Below are 17,181 nucleotides of genomic sequence, written 5' to 3' on the forward strand. Positions count from 1 at the left end.
TAGTTGTACAATGATGGTCCACCTAAGTGCTCGATGGCCTTGGAAAAATTTTATTTTAATAATATTGTTTGAGATGTATATATTTTAGTATAATTATATTGTATGATTTCTTTTGATTAATTATTTGGTTACCTTAGTTAAAATGTATTCATTTATTTTTTGTGGCTATTATAATTAATTAAATTGATGTGTACTAATGTTAATTAATTTGTTTTATACAAGCATAAAATAATACTCAAAAGGAAATAAAGGTGTAAATCATGCACAATCACCTATAAATACTTTTCAACGACTCAATGCAATGGTAAAGACGATTAGAATGCAAACCTATACAATTGGATATACCACATGAAGTTGTATGCAGGTGTGAAAACATCCTTTGTTTTCATGCCAAATGGATGCTTTCGATATTCTCTCTAGTACTTATATGATATGTGTATTAGTAATACAACTTTGGTTGATGTAAGTAAAATTTCATTAACTTTTAACACATTTTAATATATTCAATATGTTATTATAACAATATTATTTTAAGGTATTTGCACAATCTCTACACCAAGAATAAGAATATTTGCATATATTGATTTCCTAACCTTGTTTCCATTTAGAGGGTTGGGAATAAAGCTAGTGAGGTGTAAATGTATTTAATAGAGACATTTCAAAATAGAGGCAAAAAATGTGTACTTAGCACCTTAATTGCATTAGTAGGTATACATTTTATAAATTAATGAACATCTATGTAAGATTTAATAGTAACTAATATTATTTCATCGTGTAGGGGTTATTACCAATTTATAGTAATTATCCATTGAAATCTTTTGTCCTTTTCTTGTGTTCATTGCATAAGAAAATGAATAGTTTAGCAATTAAAAATATACTAGATGCACACATTTTTTATTACCTTGTTTCATATGTTATATAATTTCATAATTAATACAATTTTAATGAATGTAACTTTGTATGGAGCCATTAAAGCTCATTTGATATTGCATGACTTGCACATGTTGCTAGAAAGAAGCTACAATACATTCCACAATGTAAGTCATTTGTCTTATAACTATTAAATTGTAATATATAAATCATTAGGTTAAATATTTTTTCATTCCCAAACTATTTTCAAAATTTATGTTTCATCCTTAAACTAAACTACATACCTATTTCATGTCTACACTTTTTGGTAGCCATGTAAAACATCTTTCCCAATAAACAACTCATGAAATGTTTTTCATGTAACAAACTGTGAGATATGTATAAGTCACGAGAAGGAAAAATATGAACAAGAGGTGTTTGATGAAAAACAACTAAAATATAGTTTTTATATTGATCTATTGAAAACTTGTTCAATATATAGAGTACAATATCCCATAATATAAAAAAAAATAAAACCTAATATATCATTATAATACATGAATATTTGATAATAATACAAGAGAATAAAGTATATGTTATCTTCATTAACAGAATTAAAAACAGAAGATATATGATATCTCTAACACCACCTCTCAAGATGGATATGAAGCTTATGAAAGACCAACTTGAAAGTAACAGTTTTGCAAGAGAATCTTGAGAACGTGAAAAGACTGAGAACTTGAGAAATTCAAGAAATTCGAGAACATTGAGAAGTCGAGAGCCTTGAGAAATTGAGAGTCTTGGGAAGTCGAGAACTTGGAGAAAGTCGACGAGAACAAGAAGAAAATCGACGAGAACCTAGAGAAAGTCGATGATAATCTAGAGAAAGTCAACGAGAACCTGGAGAAAGTCACGAGAACGTGGAGAAAGTCACGAGAACATGGAGAAAGTCGACGAGAAGAACTTGGAGAAAGTCTACAAGAACATGCGAAAGGCGATGAACATGAGAATGAACTAGGATTCGCCAGGGTAGGAAATCAACAAGAAACGAGAAAATGCGAAAGGTGTTTTTTTTTTCATCTAATACCATGTTAGATATGTATAAACCATGAGAAGGAAAAATTTGCGCAATAGGTATTGGATGAAAAATAACTAAAATATAACTTTCATATTTATCTATTGGAAACTTGGCCAATATAAAGAGTACAATATCCCATAATATTGTTAGAAAAAGATTACTCAAATAACACTAATAATAATAAAAATATAAAATGATATAATAATAATTATTAAATCAATAATAATACTAAGACATATATATAAAATAATGAATATTAATCAGATATCAACAAATAGAATAACAATAATAAATAAAAAATAAACAAGGGAAGGAATAGAAATATCCTGAGTTGAGGCACGCATAGTGCTATCCTTAGAGAGAAAACGCCCCTACTGCACAGGGCTAAACAAATATACCAATACACAATCATATGTGTTTCTTATCATATGTGTTTCTCTCCCAAGATACAACAACCCCTCAGATCGATCGAGTGCAACGAAGGATCTCCGAACCTTATGAACACCAATGTCTTAAAGATAATATAGAGAAGAAAAGAAAAACACTTTTAAGAAAGACTCTAGTGGTTGTTGTCTCTGTTGTTGTTTTGTTGTTGTGTCTTTCCCCATGCACCTATGTGGTATTTATAGGTAGAAAATGGAGACGACGAAGTAAATAGTAATAAGAATATAGCTGTTAGCCATAAAAACCATTAACCTATAAATTAAAGGTCTATAAAAACTTCAGTAACAGTAAGTTTTTTATTTTAATTATTTATTTTTTTAAATTATATTAAAATATTTCTAATAATCCCCCACGTAATTTAAAAAAAAAAAACAAAATATATTATCTTTTAAAACAAAATATTATAGTTCAGCGTAAGGAACCTTCCGAGTCTGACCCTTACACCTAGTGCTTATAAACTTCCACCCAAGAAAATGCAGAGACTTGATTGTCTTGAACTACATCTCCTGTGACCAGGTTTTAGTAAATAACACATACAATATTTGTGTTCATTATAGGTTCTAGTCAATGGGTGCACGTCACGGCCTTGCGCATGTATCTTGTTTCATGAATGTCACTTAGAGACTTGCCCATGTCTCACAATGGCGACCCCACCATCACACTCACTAGGTAAATCCTCAAAGGGTGGTTTGTGACTCACACCCCTACAATAATTGTCATTGGGTTTATTAAGAGGTATTTTATAAAATAAGCATAATAATGCTCATACCTCAACCATTGAGTTTATTAAGAGGTATATTATAAAATAAGCATAATAATGCACATACCTCAACCTTATTATTGCCACAATTTATAGTACACCTCGCCATAGGAATGAGATATAAAATTTAATCAAATTATTTGGTGTACTTTAGTTAACAACAACTTCGTTGTTATCCATTGAACTCCATTCCATTGGATCGCCATTCATGTGGAGATGGGTGTCCATTGTTGCAACTAATTTATGGGCTATAGTCTCATTCTCCTCGACGACTCAAATACTTGTTGTTCATGCATCAACCCTTTGATAAGCAGATCTGCAATATTTTTGTCTAACCTAACAAAGTCAATAGAGACAATACCATGAGTAATTAAGTTTCTAATATATTTGTCTCTCGTTCTCATATGTCAAATTTTCATTGACATTTTACTAAAAACTTTAAATATAACAATTTGATTGTCAGGATGCATTGAAAATATGAATAATTTATGTTTGCATAGTATATCATGACAAATTAACATATTTTCATGATAGGACACCTCCATCCAAGGTTAAAACATAGCCATAACCAGTAGTTAATTTTGTCACCAAAATCAATATCCAATTTACATTATCCTTCAATCTTCTCAAGAAATTAGACATATTGCCATAACTAGAAAAATAAATAATATCACACTAGATGACAATACAGTGAGGTATATATTCATTCACTTTATAATATATAACCAAGATTTTTTTATTAACAGGTATGCATTGCAAGACACCCCCACACTTTGAAATATTTTAAATGTGGTTCTTTTTTTTCTTTCATAACTCAACAAGTTTTATCACAATCTTTTTGTGTTCAAAATATGGTAAGCAAGATGTAGAATTTCACTAATATAATGTTAGGCAAGCTAGAACTTGAAGCATAACATTTACCATATCAAACAAAAACATTTTTTTTTCACTGCATCATTATGTTAACACCATACACTATATGAAGATGTTACATAATGAATAATACCATGAGTTTCACACAAAACACTCATTTATATATACATGTATTGTCATTTCTCTATTTAATTAATTTTGTAACTCAAAATTTCATAATATGAATGGTCTCTAACCAAACTTCTCAACAATTATAATAATAGCATGTCATATATCAATACTTTCAACATATGTGATAATCAAAGAAAAACTACTAAATATTTTATTACAAGATAAAGGTCCTTAACTCAAACAAACCATCACAAATATATTATTTACCAACCAAATAACACTATCTATAAATAATAATTTTGAATTCATAAATTTGATAAAGATTATATTTATCATCAGTCATTTTTTTTCATACAAATATCAAACTATTTTTTTTTCTTTGCAAATGCAAAGTTTAGTTCAATTGTTTTTTATAACACAATAGTAGTTTTAGTATGACAAATTATTTTATAATTATTTTCATACAAACACGTAAAATATATACATGATATAGAACATCTTTATCAATGGTAAGAATAGACAATATTAAAGCATAAATTAATATAACAACATAAGCATGAGCTATAAACATCATAAAATAAATTATTTTGTGAGCAGGAATTTCATTTATCCATAATTTCATTTATTATTAATAATAGAAATAGAAACAATTATACACATAAGATTTTAGGCTTAGTTGGAATTTATTTAATTATAACAATAAGAAACACATTAGTTCATAAAATGTGTTTTCAGTCTTCACCTTTATATTGGTTTTACTTTTAGAATTGAATATAAACGAGTAATAAAAAAAATGGAAATAACAAGATAATTTTTCTCTCTAAGAATGTTAGAAAAAGATTACTCAAATAACACTAATAATAATAAAAATATAAAATGATATAATAATAATTATTAAATCAATAATAATACTAAGACATATATATAAAACAATGAATATTAATCAGATACTGCACAGGGCTAAACAAATATACCAATACACAATCATATGTGTTTCTTATCATATGCGTTTCTCTCCCAAGATACAACAACCCGTCAGATCGATCGAGTGCAGCGAAGGATCTCCGAACCTAATGAACACCAATGTCTTAAAGATAATATAGAGAAGAAAAGAAAAACACTTTTAAGAGAGACTCTAGTGTTTGTTGTCTCTGTTGTTGTTTTGTTGTTGTGTCTTTCCCTATGCACCTATGTGGTATTTATAGGTAGAAAATAGAGACAAAGAAGTAAATAGTAATAAGAATATAGCCGTTAGCCATAAAAATCATTAACCCATAAATTAAAGGTCTATAAAGACTTCAATAACAATAAGTTTTTTATTTTAATTATTTATTTTTTTAAATTATATTAAAATATTTCTAACAAATATAAGGTAAAAATAAAATCTAATATATCTTCATAATACATGAATATTTTGATAGTAATACAAGAGAATAAAATATATGATATCTTCATCAATAAAATTAAAATAAGGAGATATATGATATCTCTAACACAAGCAAAGTTTTTGTTGCAGAGAATATTGTATAGAACTTTCATAAAGTAAAAAAACGACAGATATATATATATTGTTGAAAATAATTTGGGAACTAAAAACCTTTTTAATCATGGATTATTATATTACATATTATATCATAATATTTGTATTTAACTATTAGCGCTCGCATCAATCAGTAAACTATAAGTGTGTGTATGATGTGAAGGAGATACATGCATACAATCATATTCGCTAACATTAGTCACTCATGGAATGAGGTAATATACAATTAATTCCAATATGTTAAATACTAGTGTTTTTACCCTTGCAATTTTATTTTATTACATTTAATAACTTTTTTAATTATATTTAATATTAATAAAGAGAATAAATTTTACGAAACTAATAATAATCATAATTAAAATTGTTATATACTTTCATATTCAAAAGGCACTGAATAGTCAAAGTAGAAAATAAAAGAGTAACATTACAGAATATAGTCAAAGTTAATCACAAGAAATTTTCATTAATAAACATTTTAACATTTGACTTATGAAATGGTTGTTCATTTCAAAGAAAACAATATTTCCCTATTTCAATCCATTTTCAATACAAAATTACCTCCGAGCTTAATCTTTGTGAAATTTCTAAATTTATTTGATAATAAAAGTTATATTTTAGTTTTGTTTATATTTTATTTTATCAAAAATCGTATTCGCTAACATTAACAACTTATTGAATGAAATAATATACAATTAATTTAAATATGTTAAATGTTTGAATGTTAATTTAATCTTAAATGTTTGATTATAGAAGTTCTTAGTGATTCTTATCCGTTAAAGAATTGAGTGTTACAAAATATTCGAAAGTAGTGACCATACATTTTTTTAAATATTTATTATAAATGATCATGTTGAAACTAGCTAACAATTTGAAATTGAACATATTAAATTTTAGTTGAGTTTATTAATGTTTGTGAACTCTATCTTCAAGATTTTATTTGAAAGGGTGTAGGAAAATGAATGTAACAAATAGTATGACATGCTTTAATGCAATAATATAACATTTTAATGTTTTTACTATGACGTATATTTTAGAATTTTATAAGAAAATGAAATTTCTATAAAGATTAAACAAGCGTCATAGAAATGCTTAGCTTTCTATATATGTTATATCCTCATAAATTCTAAAACTATAATACAAAATTGTAATGTCCCATTTAAATAATAATATAATTAAATAAAACATCATACAGAATAATATTAAGAGAAGAGTTATGGAGTATAATGTTACTTCTTACAGTTATCCAAGAATACTTAGAAGGAAAATATTAAGGCATGCCACGATACCATTAACAAATAAAATAAAGGTTTAACAATATTCTCAACATACATGGTAGTACATAGGCCTCGGTCTTTAAGAATACTCGGAGTATGGAGTCCAACCCAAAAGAATAGCTATGTAGCGGAATTTCCATTATTCTGATGACCACGAGGAGTTCCCACATCTGCTCACACCAATAAATTGATGATCATTGCAAAAGGGGAAAACAACAAACAAACACACAAGCAAACGAAAAGGGTAAGCTAGAGTGGAAAAATGGTTTATCATACAATTGCATACAATTTTATAGCTAAAGATGCATACATTAACCAAGCATGTGATGACCAACAAACAAGACACTAAGACTTAATTATTCGGATACATATAATCAATCAGATTCATTGGATGCTTGCACTTGTGGTGGCCTATACTGCTTTGTAAAGCCAATTGCCAATGGGTTTCACCCTATCACGCACAAGGTTAGCCTTCAAACATCTAAGGTCATTATCCTGCCAAAGACTAAGACCTCGTGCTACTCTCACCACTTGAGTGAGTACGCTCTATGTGAGACTAACTGACTCTTTAGAGTGTCAGGATGCAATCCTTACTTGAATCTTTACTAGATTATATAATGAGGCATCCCCATCAAACCTTCGTGGAATTACATCCTAACCATGAGGCACCACCATGAGCTCCCACTAACAGGGGTCATGAAAATACGTCCTGATCATGAGGTACCACCATGATACCATCGTGGAATTACATCCTAACCAATGAGGCACCACCATGAGATCTCACCTAGAGATTCATGGAATTACGTCCTAAACCATACCAAAATCATGACTCACAAACCAAGCATAAAGTTATCATGCATATAAATCTCATGCCAATATATATAACCAACCATCCAATCATGTTTCATACGAAAGATCATGCCAAACTCATTAACTCCAGCCCAAGAACCATTTAATAAACGTATAATCACCCAATCCACGCTTTAACATAGTAAATCAATCAAACATGTGACCATCAACTAAGAACAGAGGAGAAAACAACACCTGAGCACATTCTTGCTAGTTCTCGCTCAGGCTAGAAGGCCTCGCTCAGGCAAGAGGGTCCTCTCACTTAAGCGAGCTCCTTTCGCCTAGGCGAGAGCTCGAAAAGTGGGAACAGTGGCTCCCGCACTCGCTTGCTTAGACGAGACCTCCTCGCTTGAGCGAGATGGACTCTCGCTCAAAATAGGAGCTCATCACCTGAGTGACAGCTCGCGCAAGTTCCAAGGAGCACTTCTAGTACTCTCGCTTAGGCAAGACTCGCTCGCTTGGGCGAAAATACTAGGTTCCTCCACTGTTCACGCGTGCAACAACCAGGTATTCACAACCAAACGATGTTTAAGAAGTTCTTAAGCAATCACAACATCAAATAAGCTACAAAATCATGACACAAGACCAAAGCAAGCAGAAAATCGAAGAACAAACAGAACCCTAGCTTCCCTTACCTTTTTGGTAGAGCTAAACTTGAGGGGGTTTTAGATACGATAGTAGAGACACCTCAGCTCCAAGAACTAACTCAGTAGCTGCAGAGCACGAACATAGGAGCAAGAATGAGCCTATAAGAATGGCCTGAAACTGAAACCGAACAATAGGAACGGAAAAGAAGAGAAAAGTAGAGTCTAACTTACCCAAAGGAAGCATTCAATGAAGAGGAAAAAGAAAGAGCTTACTCAAATTCTAGCAGAACTTCTGTTGAGAGAAGAGGAAAGAGTAAGTGGCTGTTTTTGCAAGTGAGTGCAGAATGAGAGTGTTAGGGTTGTTTAGGAGTTTTGGGCATCCTATGGATCAACCTTAGACCCAAAAAATTAGAACAAACCCTTAAACGTTGAAGTAGAAAAATAAGTAGGCCTTACAACAAAATTATTTGCTACATTGATAAATAATTACCAAATAAAAGTTAAGATCAATATTTAGAATATGTCAAAATTTATTGAAATTTGTCATTGTATATTAGAATAATAATAATAATAATAATAATAATAATAATAATAATAAGAATAATAATAATAGATTAAAGTTAAAATTATTTATATAATAAAACATATAAACTTTAAGACATATTTCAAATTTTAGGTCATTCCTCAATTCTTTTGAATAAAGTTATTATTATTATTATTTTTATTTATCAAATCATTTTTTATTCTTTTGTGTTCAAGAATTTCATATACCAATCTTGTTTACCTGGCATTTTTTTTCATATATTTTATATTAAAATATATTTATTTAATACTTTAGTATTTTTATTTAATATTTATTGTTATAATAACTTATAAAAGTTAATTAATTTAATACTAAACCTTTTATAATTTCCTTTATATATTCGTCCTTAATAGTATTTTATGGGTAATTTGTTTAGATAATTAAAAAATTTGGTTAATTAATATGAATATATAATGTCAAATGAGGTAAAGAAAGTTTCACCAAAATAAAACTATAAAATAAAAATTCATTATTAATTATAGCGTCACGCACACATTTTTTAAATATGTATAATTTAATATTAATATAATGTTATTAAATTAATATATAAAATAAAATTATATTAAAAAATGAGAGAATAATTATTGATAAATAAAAATAAAATTTATAAAAATAGCTGTTAATTTTTTAAAATTTAATAAATAATTATATTTTAAAAGGTAAAATTGATATTTTAAAATGTGAACACAAAAGAGAAAATTCTCTTTATATATTGTTATAGATTATATATATATATATATATTTGAATAATACTCCAAATAAATTTTCCATATTATTTTTTATGAAAAACAAATTAGAACTCTATAAAATATAAGACATTAATGTTCTTATAATTAATTTTTTTTTAAAATAATTAATACAAACATTATAATTACGTCTTATAAGATAATCACGATTTTTACTTTAGTAAAAAAAAGGTAATAGAGTCTTTTCTTGTCACCACATTTGGTTGAACTAAAAAACTAATGAATTTGTTATACACGAAAGATAACTTTTTTATTTCAACGTATGTAAACCTTACAATGCATACGTGAGATATAGAACAAAATTGTGAGTTGGCGCGTGGCTCTCACTCTGGTGTGTGTCCCTACCGGAGAAGAAGAAGAGAAGCTGAAAGATAAGGAAGCCAAACTCAGCAAAGCAATTAACAAAGGACTCGTCTTTCCACTCTACCAATGGCTACTTCCATTAACAGGTTTTTCCCATATCTCTCACACGCGCCTTTTTTCATCACATTCAATCTAACTCGTGAATTTCTCGTTTGAAGCAGTGTTCTTGGGTGGAAATATTCCTCCTTTTTTTCACAATCCAATGCCTTCAACGTGGTTTCGCCTCCTTTCAAACCCCCACACTCCAAGTTTTCTCCCACTTGCTCTGCCGCCTCCTCTTCCTCTGGTACCTTTCGTTTCTTCCTTCCCTTTGTATTTTCAACTCAAATCAGGAACTGGGTTCTCCTCTTTTTTCTTAATTGTTCTCAATTTCAGTTGGAGTATTTGGGGGCGGTTGTTAGGGGGAAATGTTGTTGCTTTATCTATATATGATACTCTGCAATATTCCAACACTTCTCATTGTGTGGTGCTAGCAAAGGGTATTTCCGATATCAAATGAATTATTTGTGGGATTGTAGAATTTGACTGAAGAAATAAAGAGGAAAAGAAAATAAATGTCTTTCTTTTTTGAAGAATACACTTTTGTGGCTAAGGTTTTAAATTATGATAGCCTGTTCGGGTAGTGGTTTTTTTGTCTATCCTTGATATTGTTGAAAATCGGGGATAAATGAAGCTGATGTGGCTTCAGTTGTAGTCGCAGATACCCCAAAAGCCTATTGCAATCAAAATTGAGTTTGCAAACTGTTTTTTATAACCTTGTCTGTTCCTAGAAGCTGTGTAACTTAGTTTCACGAATTTGCAAATTCTTCAAAAGGGAGGAGGAACTTGTATCATTCAAACAATCCTGTTAAGAGAGTGTCATGAGCTTCTCTTCAGGCTTTGATTTTTTGTGTCTCATGATAGACACGTTCCTGCAAACATGCAGAAATTGGTTTGGATGATTTTTCTTTTCTATTTTATGTAGATCCACTATTGGTTAAGGCTGCCCGGGGAGACCCTGTTGGTCGTCCTCCAGCATGGATGATGCGACAGGCAGGAAGGTACATGGCTGTTTACAAAAAGCTTGCTGAGAAATATCCATCCTTCAGAGAGAGGTCAGAGACAACTGACCTCATTGTGGAAATTTCTTTGCAGCCTTGGAAAGCTTTCAGGCCTGATGGAGTCATTATCTTCTCGGACATTCTTACACCACTTCCTGCATTTGGAGTTGATTTTGACATAGAAGACATAAGGGGACCTGTTATACATTCCCCCATTCGTTCTGAAGAGGGATTAAAAACTTTGCATCCAATTGACCTTGACAAGCTTAGATTTGTTGGGGAATCACTTAAGATACTGCGCCAAGAGGTAAAATTTATATTGCCACATCAATCATGTCATGGCCATTCCGCCAATCACGTGTTTGCCTTACTGGTTATATTTTGTTCAGGTTGGTGGTCATGCTGCTGTTTTGGGTTTTGTGGGAGCTCCTTGGACAATAGCAACATACATTGTGGAAGGGGGTACAACACGCACATATACAACCATTAAGAGCATGTGCCACACTGCTCCACATGTATTGAAGACTTTGCTTTCTCATTTGACGCAGGCAATAGCTGATTATGTTATTTTCCAAGTGGAATCTGGGGCTCACTGCATACAAATATTTGACTCATGGGGTGGACAACTACCACCTGATATGTGGGAACGGTGGTCAAAGCCCTATATTAAAGAGGTAAGTGGGAAAAATATCCTCATTTCTTTCTTGGATGATGAAATTTCATTTTAATTTTTACACTTTTCAATTTGGGATTCTTGTTATATTAAGCTTCCACTTTTGGTTTTAACTTATAACAGCTTTGACTTTAACTTAGTTCTTTAGTTGGAGAAAGGAAAACAGTATGTAGCTTTCTGAGGTTTGCAACAATAAGCAGATTTTGTGGTAGACTAAAGCTACACTGCTCTAAGCCTCCTTGATTTTTATTATTTGGTTTGCTTGGTAGAAATATGACCAGATTTAAACCTCTTAAATGTAATTTTTCTGGGCCAAAAAGAAAATATCTGTAACGTGTATGAGAATAAGTTCAATGGATTTCAATATTGTGGCTCTTGACTTTCTGGGGAGGAGGGAATCCAAATCAGATGAGGCAACTTCACTTGCTCCTTTTAATATATTATTGAGATTACTATTGCTGTCGGTATCTTTTCACAATACACAAACTTAAGGTTGGACACTATCTTACCTTTCTCCAGTTTTTGGCTTTTTGTCATGTACTGCTTTCTGAATGTCCAGATTGTACATTTGGTCAAGAAAAAATGCCCTGAGGTACCAATTGTTCTTTATATAAATGGAAATGGTGGCCTTCTGGAGCGTATGAAAGACACTGGAGTTGATGTTATAGGGCTAGACTGGACAGTGGATATGGCAGATGGGAGAAGAAGATTGGGTAGTGGGATTGGTGTGCAGGGAAATGTGGACCCTGCCTACTTATTCTCCCCTCTTGCTGCCCTGACTGAAGAAATTCAGAGGTTGGTGTGACATAATTTCCCGGTGCTTTGGTATTCATGAAGTAATTCCATACGTTTATATATAATATAACTAGACTTAACATAACCATTACTTGCCCATAGAAGCATCATTCATTGTAGCTTTAAGTTTACATGTAGTCATTCACTTTAGTCCATTTTGTTACAAGCAAATGTCTAGGTTGCATATTTTCTGTTCATGATCTGGTGTCTAAGATGTGGAATTGAACTTCCCCCGACATCTGGTTAATTAGCCGTGATGGATTTGAAAATAATTAAACAGATAACGGCAGCAACTAACAACAAAGAAGCAGAGAAAAAACACTTTTTATATAGCTATGTTATTGATCTTAGTCTCAATAATGAAATAATTCAAATTAGACTTTGTGAGTGAGGTTGATGTCAGTTGTGTATCAATAATTATCTTGACTTCTTAATTTGACAATTATTTGTCAGGGTTGTGAGGTGTGCGGGGCCCAGACGGCACATCCTTAATCTAGGGCATGGTGTTCTTGTTGGCACACCTGAAGAAGCTGTTGCACATTTCTTTGAAGTAGCTAGGAGCTTGCAGTTTGACACATTTTTTCAAAACAATGCTGCAAAAGACCCTAATCTAGTAGCATAAGCTCAATAGCTCAAGTGTTGCTATTTGTTTATTGTATTGGAGCTATTTCAAGCTCTTTTCCAAATGAAGGGTGTAGGTTAGTCCTTTCTTTGTCTTATGCTGCTATGATATGATCAAAAGTCTGAGCATTTGCACATTTCTGTATCGGCTTAACTAGATGAAGTTGTGATTTGACATTCTAATGTATTTATAATTGATTTGATAAACTAACATTAGTATTCCTTCCAGCTGCATAATTTTGGTAAATTACTTAATTAATTAATTTAGAATTTTTTACGCGTTGTCTGCTCAAATTTTACTTGACCTACGTTTTAACATTTATTAAAATTAACTTATTTGGAACTGAAGAAGTCTTCAATCCAAAGCTTCCTAATAACATTTTGAAATAGAAGGGAATATTATTTTTATATACTATTTTGCAACATGCACACTATGTTTCTGAAAATTTTGTTGTTTTGCTGATCTATATAAACTCTAAGTTGCTTTGGCTTATGTTTTTTAACTTCGTTAAGAAGGATGTTTTTAATAAGTTATATGACATCAGATAAGTTTTTTTATTTGCAAAAAAGAATGCATATAAAAAACGGTATTTTAAAAGCAAAGTAAAATATAACAATTTCATAAACACACCTAAATAAAAATTAAAAAAATCGGATGATTTTACTGAGTACTGAAACATTGATGTCGAGAGAAGAATATATTCAATTTGTGTGCGTTCAAGATCATGAGGGTGTTACTCATTACTTTTAACAAAGTAGGTTTTCAAATCAATTGGAACATAGTTTTCTTAAATAAAGAACATAGTGAAAAAGTAGAACATACATTATTTTTTAGGTTTATTTTTTGGGTTTAACATGGGGAAGCGTGCACAGAAGAGTTTGCTCATAGTGTTAAGTTCTGTTATGAGCCTTTTCTTAAAGGTACATGCAAATCCAAGAGTAACTTTAAACACATAGGTGAGTGTTACTGCATGAACACAGGGATGGTGGTTGCCTTATGCTTTAGAGCCTCGTTTACTGTCTTGAGAGCCTTGTCATATGACAAAAATCCCATAAAATTGAACTCATAGCCATCCGTTGTGATAACCTGCATGCGTTTTTCTGATGGATTCACTCCATTTGTGAGAGAACAAACTTTGCTCAACTGATCCAGATTCACTATCATCTGCATATTCCCCCAGCAAAAAAAAAAAAAATCACTACTCCTTACCACAAAGTTTCTAAAGAAATTGGTATGAATCTTCTGGTTTAGTTTAAATGGGGTCTGTTTTTTTGTAACATAATGAATGGTGTGTGAACATCAATCCTTCAAAAACCTAATTCAAGTGAATTGCTTGAAATGACGACAAGGGAAAGAGGAAAACAAGAACCTTATAATAAATGCATTGATGGTGCTGCTGCAGGGAGAATGGATGATGGCACAGTGGATGGTCACTGCAAAAGGCTAATCTTTTAGTTGATATATAAAGTGTTCCAATTACAGGCCTGGAGTCTGTGGATAGGTAGCAAGCATATGGCTGTAAGAGTTTCTCTCCTGGGAAAACCCCAAATGTTTGCTGAAATAGCTTTTCAGGCCCTCCTGATGCAAGTACCTTTGTTCCTTGAATAAGTTTAGCAATTGCAGCATCAGCTGGTTTTGAACTAACTCTTACTGCCACACAAAATAGATTAGAGTTAAGTTAGGACAGGATCTCAAACACTTAAGTGGGTCTCATCATAAGTGAATAACCAAGGTCTAGGTTGAATTAGCTCCCATCTTATGTGAGCCTCTTAATTAAGTATTTCCTTCTTACTTAGAGGAAAAACTTCAGAAGTTTTATGTCTAGAATAATGTAAACACCAAATAGCATGATACAAACTCATTAGTGCTTAGAATAAGTTTTCTTTTCACAAAGAAAAGGGTTTTTATTTTTTTTTGGGATTTTGATACTATACCATTGCTCATGATACAAATGAATTGTTTAACTTCTTCACGAGGACTCAAAACTCTGTTAATATGTCTGTATAAAAATTAGGCCAACTCAATTAGTTGAACTTTAACTAACTTGTTGACTGGTTTAATATGCAAGAAACTCTGAAGCAAGCCATTGTTATTTATTTATTCATTGTGATGTGTGTATGATTTGGTAAAAGTAAAAAATATCATGTTTTCAACTTCCAAGTGACGATGGACAAGTCTTACTAATATTTCATGAAAGAAAGAAATATTACAAAGACAAAGAGGGCAATAACTTTTCCATCATGAGACTGAGAAAAAAAAAAGACAGAAGAAAACTCACAGTGATGAAGTATATTGTCAACCATGGTCTCAGCTTGTTTAGTTGCTTCTTGAACCTTCTTGCCATAGTTATTTATTGCACCATATATTTTATCCCTTGAATTGGAACCTGAAACCATGGTGGGAAAATCAGTGAAACAAGAATAAATTTAGTTACAGAAACACAACCTCTTTGAAAATTTCTCACGTTTGTGAACTGCAGGAGAAGGGGGATCAGAGGAGATATAAACATAAGGATTGTTGCTTTCGATGGTAGTTGTACTAGCAGTAACAGTAATCTCTGTGTGATGATAACTCGTCATTTCCTTGTTTGGAGAAGCAAGTGAGTTTGACACTTAAAGGTACAAAGTTTGATAAAAGAACTAAGAGATAGGAGAGGAACAAGTAGAGTAAGCAAAGATAGAAAAGGTTGGAGGAGGGTTGGGATGCAGGGAGAATAGCTTGAGAAGAATAATGTAGGGCCAATATAGTCATGTGAATATGAATCCAAATTTGGAGAAAAATAGAAAAGGAAGAGAAGAATATGAGATAGATGTGGAAGTGATAAAGAGAACAAAGGAATCATAAGAAAAGTTGTGGAAATAAATTGTAAGAGTAGAATAACGTTTTCTTACTAGAATGGAGTAATTTTACACTGAATTTATGTAAATGGACAAAAGTTTTAAATTTATCATTATGGATAAGTTGTGTCACGACTTTATTGGAAAAAGGTCGGTCATTAATATCACGATTTCAGACTTTTTTTAAGTAAAGTTGTGTTAACCCTACACAACTTGAGTATAAGAGGAAAACTTGTGTGGATCAAATACTACTTTAATTATTTGATTTTTTTGTCCAACCCAAGTCATGCATGAATGATATAGTTTTAGCATAAATTTAAAATGAACTAAAGTTGTGCTACATATGCACGATTTCAATTCATTTTAAAAAAAGAAATCAAAAAATATTACTAATCAAAATCATGTTTAACCCACGTGACTTTTCCTTTTACACTAAAGTTGTGTAAAACTAGTACGATTTAACACGTAGAAGGAACTAAGCAAGATGATGAAATAAGATAATAACCGCATCATGGTTGTTATTCATTGATGAAATGAAATAAATGACTTGGAAAATTAGAGAAAGACATTTTGGAAGTTGTCAAAAGATATCTCAATAAATAATACCTTTATTTTATGGACTTGAATGACATTATGTGATCTATAAACTCATTTTCACCTAGTCACGTAAGATATGTCCAAGTATTTTTAATGGGTAAATATGTGTACTAGAAATGACTAGCATTATTTTATAGTATTTTCACTTTATCCTAAATTTACATAAATGGACAAAAATTTTAAATTTTATGACCATATTGAGGTTAAAAACAAAAACTGACTTTTATTGTTTAATATTAGTTAAATTAACCACAAAATATCACATTTGACACATGGGGACAAGTAAGCAAAATAATGGAACAAGATAATAATAATGTCACCAAATTAATAAAAAAATTAAAATACAAGGACTCAATTAAAATATATAAAATTTTGAGTACTCAATAGACCAATAAAATTTTAATAGAAACTCTAAAAATACATAAATTTATAAGAAATTTGAAATTTAATTAAGTCTAATAATAATGAGAATGACAATAATAATAATAATAATAATAATAATAATAATAATAACTTATTAACATAGGACTAAACATTAACATTTAGGAACGTGAAAAAGA

The 17,181-nt window shown here is 30.9% G+C and overlaps 2 protein-coding genes across 4 annotated transcripts; one reads left to right on the top strand and one right to left on the bottom strand.

Annotated features, from left to right (window-relative positions):
- Positions 1 to 9,984: 9,984 nt before the first annotated feature.
- On the top strand, positions 9,985 to 13,397 carry HEME1 (Uroporphyrinogen decarboxylase). 3 transcript variants are annotated; one of them, XM_028074363.2, is made up of 6 exons: positions 9,985 to 10,143; positions 10,219 to 10,343; positions 11,022 to 11,404; positions 11,487 to 11,771; positions 12,330 to 12,565; positions 13,019 to 13,397. In XM_028074363.2, exons 1-6 carry the CDS (start codon positions 10,124 to 10,126, stop codon positions 13,185 to 13,187), a joined length of 1,218 nt encoding a protein of 405 aa, XP_027930164.2. In that variant the 5' UTR covers positions 9,985 to 10,123; the 3' UTR covers positions 13,188 to 13,397. The 3 variants fall into 3 exon arrangements, with proteins under 3 accessions (XP_027930164.2, XP_027930163.2, XP_027930165.1); XM_028074362.2 differs by having other exon boundaries at positions 10,001 to 10,143; positions 10,216 to 10,343; XM_028074364.2 differs by lacking the exon at positions 10,219 to 10,343 and having other exon boundaries at positions 10,015 to 10,143.
- Positions 13,398 to 13,988: 591 nt separating this feature from the next.
- On the bottom strand, positions 13,989 to 15,920 carry LOC114185748 (GEM-like protein 2). Its single transcript, XM_028073643.2, has 4 exons — positions 15,652 to 15,920; positions 15,466 to 15,573; positions 14,557 to 14,837; positions 13,989 to 14,351 (listed from the first exon to the last, which is right to left on the bottom strand). The coding sequence occupies exons 1-4, from the start codon at positions 15,764 to 15,766 to the stop codon at positions 14,151 to 14,153; spliced, it is 705 nt and encodes a 234-aa protein (XP_027929444.1). The 5' UTR covers positions 15,767 to 15,920; the 3' UTR covers positions 13,989 to 14,150.
- Positions 15,921 to 17,181: the final 1,261 nt, after the last annotated feature.

The sequence above is a fragment of the Vigna unguiculata genome, chromosome 5 (genome assembly GCF_037176805.1).
Source record: "Vigna unguiculata cultivar grain cowpea cultivar isolate G323 ecotype 2 chromosome 5, ASM3717680v1, whole genome shotgun sequence".
Taxonomy (NCBI): domain Eukaryota; kingdom Viridiplantae; phylum Streptophyta; class Magnoliopsida; order Fabales; family Fabaceae; genus Vigna; species Vigna unguiculata.

Coding starts and splice junctions, on each gene's coding strand:
- HEME1 (XM_028074362.2), top strand. CDS start 10,124: ATGGCTACTTCCATTAACAG. Junction 11,405..11,486: donor TTAAGATACTGCGCCAAGAG/GTAAAATTTATA, acceptor TATTTTGTTCAG/GTTGGTGGTCATGCTGCTGT. Junction 11,772..12,329: donor CAAAGCCCTATATTAAAGAG/GTAAGTGGGAAA, acceptor CTGAATGTCCAG/ATTGTACATTTGGTCAAGAA.
- LOC114185748 (XM_028073643.2), bottom strand. CDS start 15,766: ATGACGAGTTATCATCACACAGAGATTACTGTTACTGCTAGTACAACT. Junction 15,574..15,651: donor TTCTCCTGCAGTTCACAAAC/GTGAGAAATTTT, acceptor CCATGGTTTCAG/GTTCCAATTCAAGGGATAAA. Junction 14,352..14,556: donor ATCAATGCATTTATTATAAG/GTTCTTGTTTTC, acceptor GGGAATATGCAG/ATGATAGTGAATCTGGATCA.